Source organism: Rhipicephalus microplus, unplaced genomic scaffold, assembly GCF_043290135.1.
Source record: "Rhipicephalus microplus isolate Deutch F79 unplaced genomic scaffold, USDA_Rmic scaffold_12, whole genome shotgun sequence".
NCBI classification, from domain to species: domain Eukaryota; kingdom Metazoa; phylum Arthropoda; class Arachnida; order Ixodida; family Ixodidae; genus Rhipicephalus; species Rhipicephalus microplus.
In genome coordinates, this window is record NW_027464585.1 from 31,156,337 (window position 1) to 31,183,464 (window position 27,128).

At 45.4% G+C, this 27,128-nt stretch overlaps 1 protein-coding gene across 5 annotated transcripts in view; it reads left to right on the forward strand.

Moving 5' to 3' along the window:
* LOC119166718 (ATP-binding cassette sub-family C member 3) overlaps positions 1 to 27,128 on the forward strand; it is a 308,522-nt gene that overhangs the window by 219,425 nt on the left and 61,969 nt on the right. For all 5 annotated transcript variants that reach the window (XM_075882443.1, XM_075882442.1, XM_075882441.1 and 2 more), the window contains 4 exons: positions 5,393 to 5,558; positions 5,775 to 5,974; positions 16,530 to 16,656; positions 23,150 to 23,251. In XM_075882443.1, the coding sequence (XP_075738558.1) occupies positions 5,393 to 5,558; positions 5,775 to 5,974; positions 16,530 to 16,656; positions 23,150 to 23,251 (595 nt within the window). The remainder of the gene's footprint in view (positions 1 to 5,392; positions 5,559 to 5,774; positions 5,975 to 16,529; positions 16,657 to 23,149; positions 23,252 to 27,128) is intronic.

Sequence of the window (27,128 nt, forward strand, 5' to 3'; positions counted from 1 at the left end):
TATACCTGGAAAAGTCTTTGACACGTCCAAACGTTGTTTTAATCGCGTGAATTAAAAGTGTCACTATAGGTCATCGAGCCAACAATCGACATTGTTTCTTTTTGCGTTGGTACGGTTCATTAAAGAAGCAGCGAACAAAGAGATGACTTAGACTACGCTTTTTCTTGCTATATGTGGCTGCCAGGCCTGACAGAAGTGTGTCGGTCAGGGCAGTTGTGGCTGGGGTGCGCTTCGCGAGATTTCCACGTCTGTTTGAATTCACGCACACAAAAAAACATCACTTGGGAAACTTGCTGAGTCAGTCTACCATCCTTACGAATTTCGCGGCGTCGGCTTGAGTGCACAAATTGAGCCACGGACCTTACAGGCACGTAACCGTATTGTGCACAGCATGTTGTTGAAGCATTATCGCAAACGCAATATGGATAGAAGTGTCACCGAGATCACCCTTGTTGTTGCACAAATAACTTCTCCTGCATGTTTGTTACATGCGATGATTTACTGTACCAATTCATGGCTATGCAGTTTTACACAGCTCATTTGCATATTGTACAATTGAGGCTCTAGTCGAACTTGGTCTGTCCTTACATCAGAACAAATTAGAATGTGCACGTGTGATGCAGGCTGTAGTAACGGCGGTGAAATTTGGCTGATGAGCTACACTTCTGCCGATAAGATACCTCGCACGTTTTCATGAGGTTCTCAAAGTTAGAGCTGCACGTCATTATTATTCATATGTTCACTTCAGAAACCCTTCTGCAGCCACTGCAACTTCCTCTGTTGCGGCCGCTGCTTGTAAACATGCTAGAAACGCCCCGACGCGCTGTTCTAGAATGCAGCTTGTGCACTTTTTGCTCCACTTGTCAGGTGGTCATATAGGGCGGTTGCGCGCTTTTAGCTGGGGCGACTGGGTGGAACCAACGTGCTGTGACGTTTTTCGGTGCCTACCATGTTTAGAAACATAAACATTCATCTTCGGGATGGAGATCTACTAAGGGTCAACGGGGATGCGTCTGCGTTAAACGGTGCTTTAGCTTTGGAACACCACCCATCAGTTCCTATATGAATGTACAGTATGGTCCACTAATGGAGGGGACACGGTGACGCGTGACTGGCGGCCCGCTTGGCGCATACTGGCGGCGAGATTTGTAAACACAGCGCATGCGCCTAGAAGCGACAGGGTGGGGCCTGCCGCGTTTCGTCTGCTACTTTCCGCTTCCAGTGCGCTGGATACCGCGTTCACTTTTTCGCGGTGTATTATATTCCCGGCCGAACACTCTCCCTGCCCGAATAATCGGCGAGCGGAAAAAAAAAGTGTCGTTTGTTTGTTGTTGTGCATTCTCGGTAGCTTTGTTGCGATTCCATCCATGGCAGCAGCCGATTTCAGAATACAGGCGAAATGCAAAAAAAAAAAAAAAAACATGTGCCTATAGCATTTAGAAAAAGCTTAAAGAAACACGAGTTTGAAAAATACTTCAATGTATCCCACTACGGCGCGACACAAAATTATATAATTTTTGCGGATTTCAATAGCCAGCAAGTGTTAGTTATAACCTGTGTTACATTTCGTTTTCTTCGTTGAAGTGAAAACGCTAGTAGCTCCTTATTTGGAACATACAATAGCGTTCATTTTTGCGAAAATCATTACGTTTCAGCAATACACGAGCCAAAAAACGGTGAACTTGGAACACTATGGAGTAAACGAAGAAAAATATATAGGCTAGAACCTTCGTGACAGACAGGTCGAGTGAGGTCACATCTGTACCTCGAAAGATTTGAATAGTGCAAAGCTAATGAAACAAATCTGTGCCCTGCGAAACACGATATAAAATGCATCTTTGTGTAAGCAAAATAGGACTACGCGTGAAATAACTATGCATTGCAAAAAATTACATTCGTAAGGCTGATGATAATGTTGGTAATTAGAAAGTAGTCTTTTCGCAATGGCAGTAACAGCACGCTGACTCTATTCTTCGGCGTACAGCTCGACTATTCGAAGCCTTTCGTTCTCAGGCGCTCTAGCCATGCCGCTTCTAAGAACTAGCTCTGCCGAAAACGCGATCAGCGAGTAAATACTCCCGCAGCTGTGGAATTCAGTGAAAGTGATAACGAAGCCCATCATTCACGTAGCCTGGTGTTTTTCCCACCGAAAATTCAATTGTAAGCTTTCCAAGCGCTCTTCGAACCAGCCAGCCTCTTTTGATAAGACATGAAAATCGATGGTCGATGAAGTGAGCACAGCAAGCTTGTCGCTAGCGCACACCAAGCGTAGGGTGGGGAAGTAGCAGACGACGCGGGCAAGTACCGCCCTTGCGATTCTGCGCTCATGCTCCGCATTTCCAAATCTCGCCAGCAGTTGGCGCCCCGCGGACCACCAGCCATGCGTTCGTGTGTTTCCCCTACCAGCGGACCGTACTGTACAGTAAACATCAAACTACTTATGTTAAGACACATTTTGCTTTCGTGCTGCTGGATTTTATGACGTGAAGATAAAGTGTTTTTGCCCCCATTTCATTCACACGCCATGCCTAGAAGACTGCAACACTTTTGGTTGAATGCAACTTGAGTATTATTTCCTTTTCACTTTTCAAGAGGACATGGTTTTTTAACTCTGTTGCTACAATATGTAAACTGCAATATTCACCATAAAAAGTAGAAATGCGGTGGGCGCAGGTGGATTGTAATTATCCTATGTCAAAAATTTTTCGCTAGCATAACTTGCCACCATTAGGCATGAGGTCGCTTCTTTGAACTGCTCTCGCGCACACTTCGAGCAGACAGAAGAATGGGCCTTTTGTGGGCGGCTGAACAAAGCCTACATTATTATGATGAGTCGCCTCGACCTTCTAGTGAGCGTAGGCGAAACGCCATAAGGTGTTCCAATGTGTGTGATTCGAAGGGCTGGTAAATGTTTTTCGTGCAGGGCACTTTAGAGGCCTGGGCTGTCGTCGCTTGGTGGAAGGCAGACAAAACCACGTACAAAAATTCGTGATAAGAAACGATGAGTCGAGATAAAGAAAGCAGAATTGTAAAGATACATACCGAGAAAGACAGAAAAAGCTGGAAAAGAGAAAGTAGGAGAAAACAAAGAAGTTCGTCCACCTTCACTCTGCTACTAGTGCGAAGCTACCTGGATTTTTAAAGTGATGTGCCCTGGCGAACATTAGTCTGAATTATGAAGAACAACTTTTTAGGCGAATGTGAGCTTCATAAAGGAAGCACAATTTTTTGTCTGTCACACGATTCATCCATTCAACCAAGGTTTAAGCAATTGTTGAAGGCTGATGGCCACCTTTACACTTGGCAACATTGTCCATCAAAAAGCAATTATTACACATATTTGAGATGCAACATTGATACATAAACAATACGCGAAGTGTTCTTTCACTGGACAGTACATAGGTACGTACTTATGAAAAAACTAATCGTTCTTACGCAGCGCTGAAAATACGACGTTATGCAAAAAAAAAAAAGACTGCCAGTAGGATACTATCATCTTCCCATGACATTTGCAGTGAAGCGCGCAGATATTCTTTTGTACGGATGGATGCTATCAGCGAGGCTGAGACTAGAGGTAATTTCGCCATGTGGCATTGCTAATGCATTGACAGAATTGCATTTCAGCTATAGCAAACGCGCCTAACGGGACGGCAACCTAGATAAAATGTGTTGAGACTAATCGTGTATGTCACAGACACTACACAGTATTACTTCACTATACCAAAAACGCTGGAAGAAGACAGTGTTAGACATAAGAGGAACGTTTGTAGAACTTCCAGAGTGCCTAGCCGTTGCACATGGGTGCCATGCCCGGCCTCTTTTGTGGTGGACAAATAGGTCGAAACTTCGACTCCCGTTGACCAGACCTTACTTCTTTACTTTCTGACTGCGTATCTTTTCGACATCATTTTCGTGATGGAAGTCACCGTGAATCTCGGCATAAAATACTTTCGTGTGAAAAAGTTATGCACTAACACAAAGGGTACCTTTGCATAACAAGCATTCGTATGAAGCACTGTGCTACAATTTGAGTCATTGAGGTTTCTTCCACACACTGATCTGATGAGGAAGTGGATCAAGCTGCACTTGAACATGCTTATTATCCGGAAGGCAATAGTAGTTAGCTTACAAAAAATACATGTTCGGACAAAATAAACAAAGGTGCACACAAAGCGACCAATAGCGCTGAAATTTTAGACATGTGTAGCTTGTTTCATTTGAGACCTCACTCTAGTATGTCTTCGCTCAAGCGGCGACGCCCCCTTTTTTCTAGCTTGTATTGGAGCATTAGTACCCGGACGCCATGCTTTCGCGATGAGATGATGGTAAATTGAGGCAAGATTTTGCAGTGTAAAGGCAAAGCTTGATGCTATCTAGCTTCAAGCTATTGGGTTTCTGTTCGCAGTATTCAAAGGACACCCAGCATCAAAGAAAGCAAGTTCATTAGTCGGCTCACATACGTACACCTAAAGGTAAACACATTTACAACGTTGCAGGTCCACGTGGTGAATATTTCGACTCGTAAGATTAAAGAAGATATGTGAAGAAAGCTATTAGAGCATTTATATGTGCACACTTGATATTATTTTTACATAACCATTAAAGAATGGGTCAAGATAATTTTTTGATACACACTACGCGTTTCCATTTCGTAGATTCAATGTTTTTGCTTGTATCTGTTGAAAACACTCACGTGCACGAATAATTCATGCAGCAAATTGATGGACATTTCAAGAGATTGAACAGAAATAATTTCTAATGGCTTTTTCTATTTGGCCTCCTACAATTTAAACAGTATAACAATACCAATTGCTGAGCCCCGCCACGGTGGTCTAGTGGCTAAGGTACTCGGCTGCTGACTCGCAGGTCGCGGGTTCGATTCCCGGCTGCGGCGGCTGCATTTCCGATGGAGGCGGAAATGTTGTAGGCCCGTGTACTCAGATTTGGGTGCACGTTAAAGAACCCCAGGTGGTCAAAATTTCCGGAGCCCTCCACTACGGCGCCTCTCATAATCAAATGGTGGTTTTGGGACGTTAAACCCCACAAATCAATCAATACCAATTGTTGAAGCAAACAAGGCGCAACTGCTATTAAACGCGGCGATTCCTGCTTCACAAGTTTTAAAGACAATGCACTGACATGGAACCATATGAGTGATAAGTTTGCTGTTTCAGTACTGATGAAATTACGCTGTCTGTTGCACTAATTTTTTTCTGCAGTGTATAATGTGCACAAGATAAAAAGCCAGAATGCGCACGCCTGCAATTTCTCTGCAAGCGAAATAAATATCTCCGGTCAAGGCCGTTCGAGCTTTAGAAATCAATTCCGTCGTATAAGCCATTTCTATTTGTGCCACTTAAAAGGACCACCAAACATCTGCCTCTCCACGCAGGTTTTCTAAGGATATCGACACGGCTGATGTGACGTTGCGCTTCAACCTACGAATGCTCATGATGCAGTTCTTCAGGACAGTGGTGTCGTTCATCCTGATCTCCATGGAGAATCCTATATTCTTGGCGGCGGTGATCCCACTGCTCATTATCTACTACTTTGTACAGGTGATCAGCACATAGCATTCTCTTTTTGGTGAAACTTATTGTGAGCATACTTTTTGAATTCAAGGGTTGACCAGTTGTACTAAGCGTGATATGAATTATGTGGGGAGCATTTTTAGTCTCTTTGTGTCAGTTGTTTCAGGTTCTTGATTAGGCCCTTCCATACAATGCTTGCCACCTGTATGGTTTCGGAGACTAATGATAGGCTGCCTGTTCCAGAAATTCTACATAGCCACGTCGCGTCAGCTGAAGCGGCTGGAATCCATCTCTCGTTCTCCGATCTACGTTCACTTCTCGGAGACGGTGTCCGGCAGCAGTTCTATACGGGCATACGGCGCCGGCGAGAGATTCGTGGCTCGCTCCAATGAACTCACCGACATCAACCACAGCAGCTTCTTTCCCAGCATCGCGGCCAGCCGGTGCGTATCTGATGGCCAAGCCACTGTTTCACATCAATGGCGTTCTTTCAGAACAGCGTTCGCACAAATCACGATTACAAAAGAGCAAAAGTAGTGAAGCCTTGAGAATATTTGGTCTCGTAACGACGGGAAAGGCGCAAAATGAAGGTTAGCTGCTGTCCCACTGCAAGTGTATGGAGAGAAGGTAAGTTGTGCAGTACGGTGTCATACTGGACGCCTACATTGGTAAAGTTCTCAAATAGCCTACTTACATTATTAGTCTGAAGCATATCCCAAATGAACTAGTCGAGTTTTTCACTTCGCATGTGGTTGGCATGTTTCGCTGTCACCATAGTGACTGCAACTCAGAAGCAGGAAAAGAGGCGCATGCAAAGAAGATAATGGAACAAAAACATGAATGCGAATGAATGCCTCTGCTGAGAAATAGTCAATGACTCTATAAGCATTTTCTTTTACCAATGTACTGACGCGTGAAAAGTGACACCTATTAAAGGCTATAGCGTCCTTACCACTGCTGAGACAGAACAAGCAGCCAGAAAATAATAGGGCTGCAATCGTCACGTATCGAGGTAGTTCGTAGTTAGTGCGACCCTTCTTTCAAGCAGGTCTTGCCAGCTCTTGTTTATGGCACTTATGTTAATAAGGACTATAACGACGATGTTACGCTGCTCGGCTGCTAACATGAAAATGCCGGCATCAATTCCGTCCACACTGCCGATATCACAATAATGGATGCAATTGGGTGCCACCAGGTATTCAAATGAGAACTTCTGGACGCCCAGGAAAACAGGCATTGTCAACGCAGTATGACTGATGCCGAACCTGCCACGTCCTCTACAGCCGCTATATGCAGATGGCTGACGTAGCGCGACTTCGGTGCACACGCAAGTGTTTTCACTCGGCGTTGATGCCTGTGTGCGTTGGCAGGCTACCGAATTAATATTCCGGGTTGATGTTCGAGTACCAGAAAAAACTTAAGCAGTCGCGGATACAGAAACTCGGGCGAGTTCGCAAACTCGATTACGTTTTGCCGCTGATGAAAAGAAGTTCTGTTTTGACTCGCAGAAAAATTATTTCCTTTGAATACACAAATACCCCACGACACATAGAAAAGAGGGGGTGACTGGCTGTCACCTGGAAGGTCGCAACACCTGCCTACTTTTTCGTGAGAAAAACATATCAGTTACAGGAAAGAAGATTGGGAAGTATAGGAAAGTGACGAATATTTCGACAAAGTAAGCAAGAACAAGAAAGCTCTGAGAAAGGGGGGCGTGTTCCTTTCGGTCTGCAAATCTGTAGAGGTCTTCACGTTTCTCGGTGCTACCAGGCGGCAGAGCTTCGCACAGGAAGCAATACCAACTAGGTCAACATATTCTCCTAAGAGTTAGCAGAGATGGTTCGCCTTAGCGGACTACGCTGCCATCATGCCATACCTTGCTCAAGAGTTTCCAACGTTTTAGACCTCTACTCAAATAAACACTCAGCGGTAAATATGGTATGGTCAACATTAGGAAATATTGTAAGGCGTTGCATAGACAAGTTTGTTCCAGCAGTAACAAAAAAAAAACATCAGAAAGCGCAAATTACTGATCACGCACGACAGAATTCATACGAAGGGTAAATAAAAAAAAGCTCAGAAAAGCTCAGAGAGTACACCCACGCAGTAGTATTGCGTCGGAAATCCCCGCACTGTCAAGGTCCCTTAAGACCAAAGTAAGTCTAGCGAAACGACACTTTCTAAGCTACTCTTTACACAGTTTTATCAAAACAGTGCCTCATGAGTTCTGGCGATACATAAGCGTGCAGCATACTAACAAAGCATATACGCCTACCCCGGAAGCAAAACAGAACAGTTACTTTCAGCCTGTTTTCACCGCTGATAATGGCCTACTTCAATGCGGCCAGTTCTTACTAAGTGACATAGATATACCATTAGACATCCCCTTCATATAGCAGGCCGGTGTATTAGCCCTCTTGCTAAAACTCAACGAAAAGAAAAACACTGGTCCAGATGACGTTCTTAATTCCTTTTTAAAGCGATACGCTGAGCCTGTAAGCAAGTTACGTCGGCTAATATGTTTAGTCATTTCGCGTTGGTCATCTCCCGGCTGACTGAAAACTAGCAAAGATAGTACCTGTGCATAAATCAGGTGATACGATTTCCCCAGCTGACTACAGACCCATACCTCTGACATGCACATCTTGCAAAATAGTGGAAGACATCATCCTGAAATATTTAAGAGTTCGTCTAAAGTCACAACATATTACACTCCAATCAGCATGGGTTTTGTAGCGGCCTGTCGACTGTTACTTAATTATTAAAAACGCTTTATGACTTTGCCAACGATGTTAGCAGCCAACTACAAATTGATGTAATTTTTATTATTCTTTCCAAGGATTTTGATCGCATCAAACGGCGTGCGCGGTAGTTCGATGGGTTATAGGAGCCCTATAGGCTTTGCTGGTGGTGACTTGCGACGGTGACATTCGCGGCATCATTTCACGTAGCGTTTGACGCAAGCTGCCAGTTTCGGCCAGAAATATAACTGTCGAACACGGTCGAGTGTTCGCGAGTATCGCAGATGGCTGGATACTCATCGTGGCAGGCTAATAGGATTTCATCACGAAGGTCTTGAGAAACGACTAGAAGATAAGATCTGCTGCAGACACCGGTGGTTTCTTGTATAATATGCCCTGTCGTAAACAAAACGACGGCAACGTACGGGAAAGTAGATGAGGAACAGACGGGGTGCTGCCTTCTGAATGATCGATGATGGGCCTTAACTAGGGGTCCGCTCGCTGCTTACTGAGGTCCATCCCACTGGGAGTCCCCAGGAAGGCACTGTCGTCTTCTACAGCTGTATGGTCAGATTCCAGAGGTGCTCGTGATAGTGTTTCGGCGTCTACATGCTTTCTACCCGACTTGTATACGATGGTGACATCGAACTCCTGAAGTCGCAGACTCTATCGTGCTAATCTCCCAGAGGGGTCTCGGAGATTAGACAACCAACATAAATCGTAGTGATCAGTCACAGCTTTAAATGGGCATTCATAGAGATAAGGCCTGAACTGTGTAATCGTCCATATTGCCGCGAGACTTTCCTTCTCTGACGTTCAATAGTTGGTTTCGGCACGCGATAGAGTGCGGCTCGAGTAGGCGATCACACGTTCGGTCCCATCTTGTGTTTGCACCAAGACAGCTTCAAGACCAATGTTGCTTGCGTCAGTGCGCACCTCTGCGTCAGCGTCCTCATCGAAATTACCAAGTACGGGAGGGGAAGACAATCGATGTTGCTGTTCTGCAAGACAGCAACATCGATGCTTGTTCGTCAGTCCACAGAAATGGGGTGCTGTCACGCGTAAGTCTGATGAGCAGCTCCGCCATCTTGGAGAACCTTTCAATAAAGCGAAGATAGTATGCGCAGAGCCCCAGCTATTGTCGAAGACTTTTCTTGTTTGTCAGAGCTGGAAAAGCGGCCACAGCGGCAGTCTTTTTGAGATTGGGCTGAACGCCTGCAGCACCCACAACGTGACCAAGAAACTTCAGTTCTTTGTAGCCGAAATGGCACTTCTCAGGCTTGAGAGTAAGGTCAGTGGATCGTACAGCTTCAAGAACACTCCAAATGTGACGAAGGGGCTCGTCAAACGTATTTGAAAAGACGACATCATCTAGATAGACAAAGCAACTTTTTACACTTGATGTCAGCGAGAACGCTATCCCTCATTCGTTGGAATGTGGCCGGAGCGGAACAGAGGCCGAATGGGAGCACTCGGAATTCATACAGACCATGAGGAGTTACAAAAGCCATTTTTTCATGGTCACTTCATCGACTTCAATTTGCCAATAACCACTGAGATCGATTGAGGAAAAGTACTTTGCTCGTCTCAGCCTGTCAAGAGAATCATCCACTCGAGGCAACAGGTACACGTGTTTTTATTTGTGAGGTTATTCAGCTTCCTATAATTGACACAAAAGCGAAGTGTACCATCTTTCTCCTTTACAAGGACCACTGGCGATGACCATGGGCTGCTTGATGGTTGTATTGCATCAGCTTCAAGCATTTCCTTCACTTGCTTTTGAATTGCGAGTAGTTCGGTTGGTGAAACGCGGTAAGGCTGTTGCCGTATAGGGTGCGCTTCGCCTTTGGTGATAATACGGTGTTTGTTAATCGATGTCTGATGGATTCTCGATGAACGTGCAAAACAGGCGCGGAATTCTATCAACAGGTCGTTAAGCCTTCGTTTGTTCTCGTCAGAAAGCGTTGGATTTATGTCGACACCCCGGAGTGGTCTTTTGGCATCATCGGTTGCCTCGAAAGCAAAACACACTGTCGCATTGGTTACTGGGTAGGCATAGGCGATGACAGTACCAGGAAAAAAGTATCGGTGCTCGTGGATGAAGTTTGTAACAAGAACCTCGCAGTGGCCAGCCTGGAGGTCTACTAGACTTCGTGCTACGCAGACACCTTGAGAAAAGAGTAGGGATCGATTGATCTCCACCATTTTACCATGTGCTGATTTCTTACACGCCACTTGAACCATAACACTTGAGCGTGGTGTTATCGCCCCAGCATCATCAATTACACGCAGACATACTCAATCGGGGCTGGGATTAAGCTCTGGTGTGGCGCTTTTTGTTGAGAACGTGACGAGGCGTTGTCGAACGTCGATGATAGCACCGTGCTCCCTCAGGAAGTCCATGTCAATGATCAGGTCTTGAGAACACTGACGGAGAACGTTCAAGCTGACAAAAAAGGTAGAACCACGAATCTGTATTCGTGCTGTGCAAACGCCGAATGGCGTGACCAAGTGCCCGCCAGCAGTACGAATCGACCTGAGGTTCCAAGGCATCGTCACTTACTTCAGGAGAGCAGCCTGTTTATCACTTAATATAGAAAAATCCGCACCCGTGTCAACTAAAGCACTCACTTTGCGACCGTCGAGCAGCACTGGAATGTCTAATGAAATCTTTGTGGAACCAGCTGGTGTCGTCGTCGTCGGAAAATCGCCAGTTTGCGGAAGCCTCGGTAGGAGGCCTTGAGCTTGTCCGGTATGAGCGGCCTCGCCCCCGAAGGTCGCTGTGGTTTGTTTTCCCGGCGTAGACTGGGTGACTGACCTTGCGCCACGCTTGAATAGGCATAACGATTAGAAAATAGCCGCGATGACAGAGAGCGTGACTGGTGCAAAGATCACGAACTTCCGGGCTGCTCAGCCAAATATTCAATTTCAGGGTGCTGCAGACCGAAACTGAGTGGCGGTGAGTTTGTCGAAAATTTGTGTAGTCCACGTTGTCGGTAAGAACACTTTTGGTACAGATGCCCAGCTTCGCCACAGTGGAAGCAGAAAGGACGTTGATCTGGCGCACGCCAGACGTCTGATTTCCACGTGATCAGGCGAGGTGCGCTATGATATGGCGCCGCTTGGACCGCCTGCAGCATGGCTGGGGCCATGGTGACATGCGGAATTCCAGGTGTTACAGGTTGCCGCAAAGTTTGAGCATACGGCATGCGTGGGAAGTCACTGGGTGGTTGATAATCTCGCATGAAAGGTGGTTCTTTTAAGGCATGCTGGACTTCATCTCAGACAACGTTGAACGAGGAGATAGTGGGCTGCGAGGGCACTGAGAGTTTCTGGAGTTCTTCGCGGATCACTGAGCGTATGATCTCTCGGAGAAAATCCAGTTGGCCACTGAAAGCTCGCAAGTATTGCGTAGTTGAAGCGTTGACGTGCCGTTTGTATGACGGGGCCCGGTGCTGACATGTGCTTTCGACACGTTAAAGAACCCCAGGTGGTCGAAATTTGCGGAGCCCTCCACTACGGCGTCTCTCATAATCATATGGTGGTTTTGGGACTTTAAACCCCACAAATTAATCGACGTGTGCTTTCGATGGTGACGGCTTCTGTGAGAAATTTTAACAGTCTTGGTTGGACTGCACACATGTCCACCGAAAAGCTGCTCTTTCACCCCACGCATGAGGTACCGTACCTTTTATTCGGGCATGCCGGGGTCAGCTTGGTGAAAAAGACGCGTCATGTCCTCGACATACATCGCAACTCTTCGTTTGGCAGTTGTATGCGGGACTGCAGATCGTGCTCAGCTCTCTCCCGACGGTTAGGGCTGGCAGATGTCCCAATGAGTCAGCATTTTAGGTCTTCCATGATGTATGAATACCTGCCCGGTTCTCATACCATATACGTGCGCCGTCCAAAAGAGTTACATAGACGTGCTTCAGTTTGTCTGCGTCGTCTCACTGGTTGTGCACGACAGCTAACTCGTAATGAACAAGCTAATCTTAGACATACTCAAGTGCAGTGCCATGAAAGGGATTTGGCGTTCGCGGTGTAAGGTGCAATGAAGCGGCGCTGTGCCTTTCGTACCAATTGGGTTGGTGTCCGTAGGGCTGGTCGGAGCTGTGATGTTGTTTGCGAGCAGTCCAAACTCAGAAGGTTGCCCTCGGGTTTTTATGCTGGCTCGGTGCACAGGAGTGACCACCGGTTCGGCGCTTGAATTCTTGCTGTGTGGAGGGGTATGGTGCATAGATTACTCAGCATGTGCACCAGTTTGTTACGCACTAAGAGCCGTAAAGAGAAGACAGGAACAGCGAGGCAGAAATACACGAGCTTGTATCTTCAAACAAAGCGCTAACACACTTGTTCGTTCTCTTTGCCCTTTTCGGCTCGCTAGGGCTTGCCGGCTCATAAGTGTAGGTGGCAATATAAACGATATAACTAAGCACGTAGACGTAAACATTGGGCTATTTGCAGATGACTGCGTACTGGATCACACAATCAAAACTGAAGATGACCAAACAAAATTTAGTAATTATCTGTACTAAGTGATGCAGTGGTGTTCAGACTGGCAAATGGTGGTAAATGCAGGAAAGACTGTGTACATGAACATTGAAAACAGGAAATCAAGAATTACCTTTCTTAGAGTATCAACAACACCCCCTACGAAACGTTTCACAGTACAAAAATTTAAGTGTACTATAAGCAGTGACTTAAGCTGGAATATGCATGTGCGGCAAATCAAAAAAAAAGAGCAGTGAATAAATTGCTCCTCCTCAAGCGATCGCTTGCCGGGTTCACCTTTTAAACACGTTTTCTTGTCTGCACCAGTCTCATCCAACTGACATTAGAATACGCTAGCATAGCTTGGTTTCCGCCCACTAAACACATCACTGCGCTTGAGCAGGTACAAATAAAGCTGTTCGTTCCATTTTCAATCGTTACAGGCGTAGTGATTCCCCGATAGAACTTCTTCGGCTGGTCGGCCTCACTAGTCTGTCTAATTGAGCAAAAGTGCAGATTGAAATTACTGTGTCTGTTGTTACAAAATAGCTTTAAGATCAACTCCAGGTCATTTGTCACATACAGCTGTGCCAGAAAAACGCGACACAAACACAGATTCACATTAGAAGAATTTCGTCCTACCACAGTCCCTTAATACCGTTCTGGTCACGGAAGTTCTCCGTCACTCGATGGGAGAGCTTGATATGCTGCCAAGAGCAGCCGCTACGCGGCGCAAGCCGTCCTAGGGGGGCCATCGCCCCGCTGCGCCCGGCGGAACGCACTGGCCGCGGCGGCATCCCGAAGGCGTTGTGTGGTGGCAGCTCGCGGTTTCTGCATCAGCGAAACGCGAACTTCATGTGCCAGTGCACCGTGCTCAAGGTGGACGGCATGAAAATTCGAATGAACAATGCCTAAGACGTGCTGTGTGACGGGTTGCAGCTCCGGATACCGAAGCAACAAAGAAAAGGCGTCGCTCTTCTGTTTCCCAAGTAGCGCCCTACTCCGAGAGAAATGGAAGCGAGCTATACCGCGGTTGGAAGCTGGCGGTTTCAGCTTCGAAAGTAAGAACGTCCGGGTGTGCGAAAAGCATTTTGATGCTAGCGACGTTGTGAGAACCGACGAGCACATCGTGAACGGGGTGGTCATGTCGCTTCAGCGAGAGAGACCGAGGCTTCGCACGAACGCCGTTCCAAGAATTTTTGACGGGCTCCCGGCGTACCTGACAAAGCCACAAACAAAATCGAGGGGCTATTTGAAAGTACCTAGCAGCCGTCTTCTTGCTCTCCTGAAAATTGTTGAAGAACATGTAGAGACGTACACGGTGCAAAACATTGCATGCGGTGACGTGTACGCGAGGATTGTTGAGGGCATTTTGCTCGACAGCCGCACAGCGTCAGCAAGTGTAGGTTGTCTGCTGCACTTTTTAGGAACAACAGCTGAGGTTGTACACTTTTTTTTTTGAGATGTAGATTACATTTCTTCGCTCGAGAAAAAAACAAAGCCTCGCGGGCAACTGTGCGCAGTTCATGCCCTGCAAGTGGTGGGTGGAAGCCCAGTGTTAAGCATAATGGCTTTGTATGTGAGCACGCCTTCCCATTTGTATATAGTGTTGTATATCTTGTATACAATACACTGTATTATTTTCGTACTATTCATATTTATCTGCATATAGTGTAAATAGTGTATATGCAAATACAGTTTATTTTAGGCAGTGAGCTAAGGCAGAGTGCAGCTGTTAATGAAACGAAATACACATTGTACAGTAGAGTAACAGATTGTGTAACGTTTCTCAGAACAGCTGCAATAGTTTCTAGTGCTTTTCTTCTCCAAAGTGTTGTTCTCAGTGTACTTTGTGTAAATAAATGCTTTCCAACTTTCTCCCCATTACACGCACCATATGTTAATCTCCCATTCATAAGTTCACACCTGACTACTAGGCGGCGTATCATTAGCACCAAAAGTAAGATTTATTGCATGCCTTAAATCATAACCGCCCTTCCCCCACTCCCACCCAAAAAATAAAAACAAATGTGTGATGAGGTACCTCGGTAGTGGCAGAGGCGGCCAAGCGGCTAGCACTGGCATCAAACGGAACTTCCAGATTAGGCTGCTGTACTTCCGTTCCAGGAGAAATCATGGGTTGTCGGCCGGTAAATAATAATGCCCTAAACAGTAAACACAAGGAAACGTCAAGCGGCGGATGTCCCGTGTAAACTGCGTGGAAAGAAGTGGTCAATCAAATGTTGGGCACGTTTAGAGCGGTCGCGAAAGCCCTCGGCATCGAAAGTCCCCGCGTCAAAAAAGCGATCGGCGCTCACAAACGTGTGTCCAAAACAACTGCGCATTTGGGTATAAACTCAATTGAAAGGTCTGGAATAAAACTTCTGGCTCAACCATTCAGTTCATTTGAATACTTGGGTAGTAGCGCGCGAGAAGCGAGCCGGATATAAACCAATGTGATTGCTCCTGTACTACCAGGTCGTGTTTCATTTCGTTCACCTTCCTCCCCCTATTAGCGGCCCTACCAGAATATAAAGCTCACCTACCGCATAAACATAATCGCCCTTTGGCCGGGCGCAAATACAAACATGTTGTCGAGCAGATCAAGCAGTAGCTGCTCGCATCAAGAGCATGGAGCATAAGCATCGTCTTTTAACACTTGCGAGCTATAGCTCGCAAGTACAGCTTCGAGGCATCGTAAGTATGCATATTATTGGGCTATGAGACAATTATTGAAACAATGCGTTATCGCGCGGTGTGAGAACACCTTCAATGCGCTGCTGTTTATAAGGTGGGCCCGCACTTCCAAGTAAACTACGCGTGCGTTCCAAAGTAAACAGCTCTCATTCGTCGTCGACACTGGATCCCGTTTCAACTTATTTATCTGGTGGCATTGATGCGTTCAGGGACGTTTAAAAAAAGGTAACAGGAAGAACAGCACGCACACAATCGCGTCGAAACGTCGGCTGCAGTGCGCATACAAGCCCAGCAGTGGCGGCGGCTTGTGGCCCCCATACGACGGGTGGCGCCTCTAGCGACAGATTTTGTCCCTATATCAACCTTCGGGCGGAGTTTCGTGACCAGAAAAGCATTGAAGGACTCTGGTCCTACTAAATATATATTTCGCTTCTCTTTTTTTTACGAGCCACAAGGGACTGGAATGCCTTAGATGAAATTATTCTTACTCAGTCTACGCTAAAAATATTCCCTGAGCTCGTAAAGGAAGCTGTTTGACGCGGACGCATGCCACTCTGTTGCTGTTTTATTGCTATTTTGCTGTTGTGGTATGTTTCATGTATTTGCTTACTGTGAATGAGTTAGGAGAGTGAATTTTGTTTATACGTGTAGATGTCTATTCCTTACAGAGCGCATAATTTGCGGTCGCATTACTTCTGTACATTCATGTGTGAATTAACTCCCGCTCCTGTAATAATCCCTGTGAGATTTTGCAGTATTTGAAAAGAGAAAAAACTAAAAATTAAAGGGAGGCTTGCAAGCAGTATATTACGAGAGAGAAGACAAAATACAGCCATATACGCACTCTAACGTGGGGCTGCGAAAAATATTGCGTGCTTTTTGGAGCATGGCAACTGTTCTCGAAATAGCATGAGGATGTCTACGCGTGCTTTCGTCTGATTTGTGCGCTACTCATTTATTACATTTTACGAAGAGAAAAACAAACGAATTGACCACAGTTTTCTGTTGACATTGTGGTTCCTCTGCTTCATGAGGTGACCAAGCATAACTCTGAGGAGTGGCGCAGGTGGCTCTCGATCCGGCTGGAGTTTCTTGGCTACAGCATCGTCTTTATAGCCGCGCTGCTGGCTGTCCTCACAAGGGAGACTCTGTCGCCAGGTCTCGCCGGTCTCTCGGTCAGCTACGCGCTCACGGTAAGTTCACTTATTCTTAAAAAAAACTGTAGTGTGAGCTTTAGAGAGAGAGCAAGTGTGGCAATCTCTAGGCTGCCATCATTAGTATTATTAGAAGTTCATGAACAAATGTACACCAGCATGCATTTTTTTGTTGAACAACTAATCAACCTTTTTGGAACTTTTCCCAAGTGTCTCGTATGTTCGTTGTATACTACTGCTAGTACTCTGATGTTATAAATACATGATTTATATCCTCAAAAGTGTGATATATCCGATTTTATTATATTCTTTCAAGCTTTTTCTGTTTCTGTACGTACATGACCTGTATGTTTACGTTGTGTCTTCCACTCCTGTAATAGCCCTGAACAGGGCTCACAGTATTATTAAATGAACATAATTAACAAATGAACGAAAGGGACACAACAGGATCAAAACTGCTGCCTACAGAGGGGGGGGGGGGAATAGTCACTTCATCCATCTTTATATCTATCTTTCTCGGTAATCCGTAACATGAAAATGGTCTGATGTATGCATTACTTGTGTGATGATTGACATTAAACAATCTCCAAGGACTCGCGTTTGTTGTGTATGTGCCGATGTTGTCCTCGTCTTTCACACTGTTACACTAAGATATGTTAAACCAACGAGTCGACAAGTTGACCCTCCATGGTTCACTGGACTTATGCAAGAGTTGTTACGGCGTGACAAGACTGTGTGACAAACATAAGTGATTGGTCGCAACATGAAAATTGTGAAATATGCATTACGTGAGGGCTCATTTTCGCGGCACTGTTTCGGTGAGCGTTCAGCCGTTTTGTGGAGTGTGTATGTACCAAAATGTGGATGGGATGATGGCATTGGGCGACGAACAAACCTGACAGGTGTGCATTCTCTGTACGATATTGAATGCTTCTTGTGCGTAGTTATACGAGGCTATGCATGCATGGCAAACATGTGGTAGCGAACAACATGGTATTACCATGAATGGCTCGGTTTGTCTCGAAGATTAGCAAGGCAGTTCTCAACTCCTCAGTGCTTCCCATTAAATTGATTGCCATAGTGCGTGTGTTCCTCAAGATGTTTTTATTAAGTGATGCTTTGATGACTTCGGTGGCGGCGTAGTTTGCGAAAACTCGGCGTCGATAAGTGTACCAACAATGCAGATGTGCACAGCAGCCCTCCAAGGTGCACCACTACTCGTGAGCGTATTTGAAACATCCGATTCTCCTATGAACGATGTCCTCCCGCTCGTGGGCTGACCTGGTCAAGGTCCCGCCACGTAGCCAAGTCTTTCTGCTGCATTTGTCGTTACACGCATGCTGCTTGCTGTACCAGCCCATAGCTGTGCAAGTAGCTGGTGCTATTTTCAGCACGAAAATAGAAATAAGCTAGAAAAACACAACGAAAATTTTCCCACTAAAACTAAAAGGCATCTCAAGCACTGCTCAAGCCAGGGGATTTTCTTATATAGTGCCTAATAAGTATGACGGCATAAACGGAGACTTCACTAAAATAAAAACTTGGGCGAGTTGGTGTCAGTTCGTGATATAGAGGAGCGCGAAAATACAACACACGAAATAAAAGTACACAGATGACACGCTGATAGCAAATGAAATATTTTTATTTGCGAAAATCACATTGAACTGTCATGCAATATTATCAAAATCAGTGAGTTGATAGAAAACTATAAACCGTGTGCTCAGCAGGCCAATGTCAAGTGTCGTCTTATGAAGGGCTGACTGATGCAATCCAGCCCCTCCCTGTGGATGACGAGGCCCTCAACAACCTCCCGCGGAGCCCCTGTTTGTTGTCTGATCAAAAGCAGGCTGGCGGCTACCTTGATCACAGCCAGATGGGTGAAGGGACTTCCCACTGATGAGCTGCTGTGCTCTCGCATACGCATCTACCGGTCTGCCCGATGTACGCCTAGCCGCATGCCAGTGGTATTCTGTAAACAACGCAACTTGCTCAAGGAACAACACATTGCTTTTTACATGCGTGATAGCACATCCCCTTTTTTTACACTTATGTGGCCTAACTATTTTTCTGAAAACTGCTGAGCAGATGTGGCCCACTTTATTTTCTGCAGAGACACAATATCGCGAGGCCACTCTCTTTATGTATTTATTGTATTTATTGCTATGTATTCATTGCCAGCTTCGTTTCGTCCATTACTTTTAGCTGCAAACGTGCAGCGAGTTCTTTATAAATGTGCGCTGACTGCCGTTGTCTAACATTCTTCTTATGTAGCAAGCCTTATTATCTCCTCCCGCCCAACAACGGAAGGTGTGTAGATGCACTTCTTTGTCAAATAGGCAGCTTGTTGCGGCTATTGATTTTTCACTCTCATCTGACTGCGTTTCGCTAACAGATGCTGTTATAGTGCTCATTTTCTTATCACTTCTTTACTTTGTGCTTGGGTTAAACATGGTTGTTGCGTGCCTTTTTTTGCAAGACTTGCAATCTATGCGTCTTTTGCAATCTCCGACTAGGTGTCCTCCTATAGCTCATTTATAGCACCTCATACTTTTGCCTTGTCTATTTTTTTCTCTTCAAACGTTAGAAAACCGTCGCATACTTGTGTTTCATGCCTATTACTTGCAGAAGAAGCACTCACCACATTTCTGCTTTTTGGTATGCGTGGTATGCAGCAAAGATGCCGATGAAACATGCTTGCTGTCGTAAGTGCGTTCAGATGAGTCCTGTGTCCCGGATCACTCTCGGCTTTCGATTTCCATGCGGGTAAGCTGTAGAAATCTTTCGAGATCTTGACACAATGACTCTGTTCCTTCATTTTTTGCAAACGATGCTGGAAACATAACGTCATTTATTTGGTGCTGGCGGTGAAAAGAAATGATCTCTTGCAGCAGTGCTTTTAGGAGTAAATCATAGAGCATCGCAGAAAAGCTGCTTGTGGGCACCCTGAGCACATCAAAACCACGCATGTTAATCTGAACTTGATCGTGTAAATTGCGCAGCTGTTTGGCCTCAGATGCCAGTCTCGCGCACCTAATGTCTCTCAAGGTTCATAGATGGTGTTGGTCGATTTGCAGTTTGTCTCCATATCTGTCGTTGAGTAGCTGCGCAGCATTCACATAGCATGCACTTGTAGTCACAAATCCAGTGATTGCTGCAGCAGCTTCATCAAGTCATTCTGATGGCAATTAAACTTGTCTGTCTCACTTAGGGCCGAATTTGAACGAACGGTACCATCAAACTGCTCCCTGAAAAAAGTACACTCACGTATGTTTCCGTTAAATGGCTTCATCTGAAGTTAAGGTAGGCGAGGACATACGTTCACGTTGCCGACGTTCGCAGAAACATGAACGGTACTCGCGGAATTTCCAGCGTCGACGGATCTTTGAAAGTTGTTGATGTCCTCGGTTTGACACTGAAGGCGTGCAAGTATCGCGACCACTTGATCCTCATAGTCTGCTGCTGTGGCGCATTTATACGCGAGCTCCTCCGTTGGGATGTACTTGTCCGTGTCTTCGGATATCTTTTTCAGCTTCTCATTGCTGGATGTCAGCCGCTCCTTCAAGGAAATGAGTGTCGCTCTATCGACGCTCTCGCTTCCCAAACTAGCTGTCGCCTCGTTTATTATCTTGGTATTCTGAGCGCGTGCCGATGTTCTCTTCTGTTTCAAACAATCCATTGCTGGCAGTGTACTCACAGGAAGCCTTGGGCTTGTGTCAACTTGTTGACGTTGCTGGTTGGGGCCACCGACGAGGCTTACCAAGCACTGACGATTATTCTTCGAAGAAATCGTACTTGTTGATGCTGCCGCCCATGTCGCCGATTAGCCGCAGATCACGGGACTTCGGCCCCACGTATTGTGGCTCGACACAGCCGATCCTGCAGCACGCGGCAATAAAAAACAGAGCGTACTGAACACAACTACGTTTTAATGGTGACAGAAAATTCGAAGAACCACACACGTGCGTAGTGGGTCAGCCCTTTGCTTCCTCTTCGTCCTATCAGCTGCGACTCTGTGGAGGCTAAAGAAAGTTATTGCAATAAATGCGTTCGCACTAAGAAATAGTACCATAACTTTTGCGCCTGAGATACCCTATATACGCCCTGAGACACGCCCTTATATACTGCTGTCACTAAGTTGTTCTGGATCACTGCGTGTTTTTATCACTTCTTAATTTTTTATCTTCAGTCTGTCGTGACGCTGTGCGTGCGCGTTTTCATTAAATATAGTTATGTGGATCAGCGCACGCGTGAAATAGCCTCAGGTTTTTTTATTACGTCTAATAACACTTGCATAGGTCATAGATCTATCACTCTTCATGACGAAGAATAAAACTTCCTGTTAGACAAGACATGAAGCGTGTTGTGCTCTAACACATGTGCCCATGCGCACAGTTTTGGTGACTCATTGTCTGCTATATATGTCCTTTCTTTTTCTAAATAAATTTCAGTTGACAGTTCAGTGCTGTGTCCTTTCTCTGTCCGTATCTGATCCGTTGCGCTGTAAAATATTTTCCACGACGAACATCCACCAACTCGTACAACTCGCGATTCTGCTGTAGCAAAACAGCTATTTGAGTTAGCTGAAAGTAGTTCATTGTCAATGAAAAAAGTTGCGCGCTGTATGGGACTAGAGAAAATAGAGCAACATAGGTGCACACTTGCAACTGGAAGTTTATTGAAAAAACAACTTAGATACCGCACATTGTTACCGAACTCGTTAGAACACTAATCGTACTATTCTTCGGTTTCTTCGCGTTTGCAATGTTGTTTTCTTATTTGGGGAGTAACGTGGTGGTCTAAGCTAAACAACCATATCTCGCAAAAAAGCTCTTCGTTGCATTCGAAACTTATCGTACTAGGAACACGTATCTTTGCACTTCTTTATCAGAACACATTTTCTTTTTTTTTTTTGAAATCGTGAGTTATATGACCAGCGAATCTCTGCGAGCTCATATTTGTAAATTACAGAAATGATCCTCGGCGGTTTCTCGCTACCTACATAAACATCTCTCAAAACTACAAAGTTAAACATCCTACTTCTTTTGAAACCAAGACCTAAAACTGTCTATGGTCAGCAACTTTAAAAATGGCAAATTCCTAATCTGCTAAACAGTCATACCAAAGTACTAACTTTCGTAATGTCTGCTTCTTCTACATCATCTTTTTCAGGAAGAAGTCGAAGATGTGCATCTTAGAGCTCATATAGGCATTAAAGGCTTGAGGGCACTTAGCTATTTCATTTTCTCACATTAGTATGCATAAAGTGTTGTATATGTACCTTCTCTTGTGGCTAATCATGTACAAAAGCCTGCGTTTATGCTCCCATAAGTAACACTGTGGTCTACACTTTGTTTTATTTGCTTTGCAATGATACGTGCATGTAATCCAACCGATTTTGGAAGCCTTGTATTCTTTGACTGAAAGCAATCATATGGAGAGTCCCGGCTGGTTTTTTGCCACCGCCGTCGCCACTGTCATTCATCCTCATCATCAGCTGGACTACGTCTTCTGCAGGACAAAGGCCTCTCTCACGTTCCGCCAATTAGCTTGGTCCTGTGCTTGCTGCTGCCAATTCACCGTCATTGCAATGCGCCGTCCTTCACGTATACGTATATGTATGTATATTTATGCAGGGAAGGATGCGCTAGCCTCCTATTTCTGCAGAGCGAACATCACCTTTCTGGCCGTGGTCTTCTCGTGGGGGTGTAGTGGTAGTAGTGGTTAGAAGAGAAAGGCACCTAATTTCTGCCGCCCAGTAGGAAGTGAACAAGTGGGGGGCGGGGGGGGGGGGCGCTTATGGTCGCGGCAACCATCATCGCATTCGTTGTGCCACATAGCAAATGGGAACTGCTACGGACTGCGCTCGGAACACGATAAAACCGTGCCAATTGTTTACCTAGAGCGGTCATGCTCTCCTACACCAGTGTTTTGTAGAGTTACGTGAGATCGGACCTGAAGGAGTTTACTGCCATCTTTACTTCGTATAACATTGTAATTTTTCGTTATCACTATTTTTTGTAGTCTCTATTTTGTATAGACTTTCTCCTAGTTCTTTGTAATGTGATTCTGTTCTTAATTCTTTTTTTAGCCAATGCAGTCGTTATGCTAATGCTGTTGTTCTGTGTGAAGAATATACAGTGTGGTGGTAGAAACCGTCAGGTGACTCATAATGTCTCCTTTTGTCTCCTCCACTACGGCAAACATGTATTGTCAAACCAATAAAAAATGAAATAAAATAAAATGCTTACAAAAGTTATCACACGAAACAGGTTTTTGCCAAAAAAAAAGCTGCGCCCCTTTTTTTGCATTCACAATGCTCAGTGGTTCATCGGCGCTTGTTCTTTTTGAACTTCCTTATCGGATCCGTGCTTGCACGTCCTGCTTTTTACAATGAATACTTACCAAGTAGCTCAGCTTTCGGTTATTTTCAGCTAGAGTGTGTTACACAAACGTTTCGTGGGTGCCTTTCATTGTCTAATAATATTAGTTTACTCTTACGAGGCACTCACGTGTTGTGACTCTTGGCTCCCAGGTGACCTCGACGCTGAACATGCTTGTGCGGGCCACATCGGACACGGAAACTAATCTCGTCGCCGTCGAGAGATGCTTTGAGTACACTCGGACACCGCAGGAGGTGAGTCTGTTTTAGAGCACACTTCACGCTTGACTTAGTGTGATCACAAGCGTTTACAACAAAAGTTGTTACAAACGCCTGTGCTACAGCGACACTGCAAAAAACAAAGCATACAGCAGCAACTACAACCCATGTGAGCTCACTCATAGCCATATGCGTACTTACCGGGGAAACCCCAGTGTAAGAAGTGGGAAAGGGCTTACTGACCTTCTTAATCCGGCGTGGTCTTCATCGGTCGAAAATCAGCCAACCAACAACTAACACGTTCTCCGTGCCTTGTTACTATGTGCGCTGGAAGGCCGCTGTGCGATACTTTTCCGCCTTTCGCGTATGCGGTAGTGGCCAGAGCTGGGAGAATTGGTGCTTATTCTTTTCTTTTATGGTGATAGGAATTATATGGACAGTCTCGGGTGGTATTTGCCGCCACCACCGCCATCATTCCTTCACGAATATGCATATGTATGTATATATATGCATGGAAGGATGCGCTAGCTTCCTCTCTTTGCGGAGCGAACATTGTCTTTCCGACCGCTGCTTTTTACGCGCGCTTATAGCGTGAGCGAACAAGGGTGGCGGGGGGGCTATGGTTGCCGCGCTGTGGCTGCCACTATCAATGGGCGCCTTGTGCCCCATAACAGGCGGGAGCTTCTATGGACTGCGCTCTCAACAACAACAACAACAACAACAACAACAAAAAAACGTGTACCTGGAGCGGCCCTGTTCTCTTACACCAGCATTTTGTAGAGTTCGGTGAGATCAAATTTGAATGAGTTGACTGCCAGCCTTACTTCACATAACATTGAATTTGCAGTTTTCACATTCACTACGCCACCTTTCTGGTGTAAGTGATTTTGTGCAATCACCCATGCCACAATCGTGAACTGCACTTCAAAACATGCGCAAATGTATATATAGCCACCGAGAAAGCTTCTTGAGACACAGCTAGGCATGCAGCGGCTATGAAAGTTTGAAGGTTCTGTACCGTTTGTCATAAGTTATTCGTGTTCATATGTACCTGCGATTACTTTTTTGTGCGTCATATGTGCGTGAGAAACGCGGGGCATGTTCAGATCTGCTTACCATTTTTTGCGTGACCTTACAATTTGTTGGTATCACGTGCATTGCTTTGCCTTTGCGGCAAAGCTGCGACTTTTTTTAAGCCACCTCACATCACCTGAGACAGGGACGAAAACCAGAAAATTTTATAAGAAAAGAGTGCGCCTAAGCTCACTTGGTCTCTTCTCTCCTTACGCTATACTACTTGTTCGTCAAGCACCTGTTTTGAAGAAATTGGTTATCTCCTGAAGAATTCTCTGCTCTTTTTCCCCTGCTTCGGCGAGTCGACGAGGGCGCAGCACTGTTTCGCGTTCCAGTGCAGCCGATCTCGCAAAGCTGAAACAAAACACGAGTGGACAAATACTGGGTAAATTTAAACCGCGCTTGGCAAGCGGCACTGGAGTAGAGCATGGGATGAATGCAGAATAACTATTTTATTAAAACCACGCAATCTTGCATATAACGATGTGCATGCGCTAAAACTTCGCAACGGCATGATAGTACATTTGCCCCGCAAGACCTAGATGTAAACAAGAAAATTAGTTTATTGAATATATCTTCACTGACGTACGTATCTGCACCATGTATAGTTATCTGTGACTACCAGGATTAAATCGGTGGTATTGGGGCGTACCACATTCAACGGTGACGTAAACTGCCACCTGAGAAAAAGAAGAGAAAGAGGCGAAAGTGATGCCACAAAATATGGTATAGCTTGAATAGCGTGGCGGGAAGATCTAGGCTTCTCGTTTTCTCGGCGCTCTGTAATTTTTCACGTCTTTGCGCCATTTCTGACGTGGCGAAATCAACAGATACATGAAGGCATAAAACACACATACGTGCCCCTACATTGTAGGACGCAAGCGGCATATGAATTTGCCTTGACCGGCAGTGTCGCATGTGTGGGCCAGACATATGTAATTATGGTCAATGAAACGCTCTAACTGACCTATTACACTATAAATCGCCTGTTAATTACTTGTCGGGCACATGCCAAAAAGATAAAGTCGATTTTTAGTAGCATGAAGGTGTTCGTGCAAGCGAAGCGCCAAAGAGCACGTGGCATACTAGAAGCTGCAAAAATTCAAGATAAGCGCGTCAGTGAAGCATCGGCCATAGCGAGGGGTTTCAGCCAAGTAGTGGGACGAGGACAAATACAAAAGGAAGATACTAGCAACTTAATGTTTATTGAAACTTATCTGGCAATTTCATGGCATTTATCAGCGAATGCGATGCCCACAAATTCGCAGATTGGTTGTCTGTGTGCATGGATCTTTTTTTTCTTTTTCTGTTAATAGTATGAAAGAAGTGATGATGCATAATTATCCACTTTTGTCGATGGCCAAGACTGCTGAAATCGTGTACGTTCTTTCTTTTCATCTTGATAAAATGCAGTTCTCGTGCAGGTTTACCATGCAATTACGCTAAAGTTTGTGAGGGGAGAGTATATCTGTCTGTCTGTCTCTCTCTGTCTGTCTCTTTCTTTGTCTCTCTCTGTCTGCCTGTCTGTCTGTCTGTATGTATGTCTGTCTTTGTGTGTCCGTCTGTGTCTCTGTGTGCCTCTCCCTGTCATCGTCTGTCTCTATCTGTCTCTCTGTTTCTCTCCCTCTCTCTCTGTCTCTGTCTTTGTCTCGCTGTCTCTGTCTAGCTGTCTCTGTCTGTCTCTTTTTATTTGTCTGTCTGTCTTTCTATCTGTTTCTGTCTGTCTGTCCCTCTATCAGTCTGTCTCTCTCTCTTTTTGTGTGTGTGTGCTCTGGTGATCACCCTTTTAACTTGGGGTGAACAAAAAATTAGTAAGAGAGGGTAAGATAATTTGATGAATATGACTTGCTGGTCTTGACATGTATAATGTCACAATGCCGTCACGTACGCGTAGCTATGTGCCGCAGGTGATTGACAGTTTAAAGCTACCGAGGAATGACGAGTACAGAAGTCGGTAATTTTAAAGCGTGAGCTTTAAGAAAAAACTGATACCGGCAGTGTTGACCCTACTGTGCAAAAACTAAATCTGAGGGTCCCAGCAGGAATCGAACCCAGCGGTTCTGCGTGGCATTCAAGTATTTGCCAGAGAGCCATGCCATGTCTCGGAGCTATTTTGAAGTAGACCTCATTGTTCGTTAAACATCAATTGTGGTTGAAGTGCTGGCTATGAAACATTAAAAATATCCCATATGTACTTCCAAGATACAGCCGTCGCGTCGGGTGAGCGTCAATTGTAGCTAGAAGCCATGCACTCAAGGTGGTTTATGTGCTAGTGTGCAAGGCTGTTACCTCGTGAGCCCCAGTGCTTCATATTAGCTTACCGATTCTGGCGCTCCTAATATTCATACTGCTGTTGGCATCCTTGCGCAACTCTAAAAGACTGGTTATATAAATAACATGCGCCTGTTCAACGTGTCTCTGTGTTAACTTGTACATGTCTTCAGTGTCACTTCGTAACGTTTCGCACAATAAGCAAATCACAACACAGTCGCCTCGCATTCTTCGCATAGAATCAATTCCTAAGGTACGTGAGATCTGCTCATTTTTTTACCTTCGTATGTAAGGATAATGTTTCGAAGACGTGCCTTCAAAACAAAAAAGCTAATATTATGGAAGGCGCACCAAATTCACAGCGAAAGCCAGAAGAGCGGCCTTTCAAAGCCTTTTATAAACACTCCTTGGGTAACTGGTGCAAGCACACTTGCTTGATACCCACTACGGCATTACAAAAAATAGGTGTCACAGGTCCCGTTAACTCGGGAGGCAATCGCCGGGCTAATTCCAAGGGCCGTAGTATCGGCCCCCCGAACCGCACCACGAAAGCGTGGACAATTTAGAA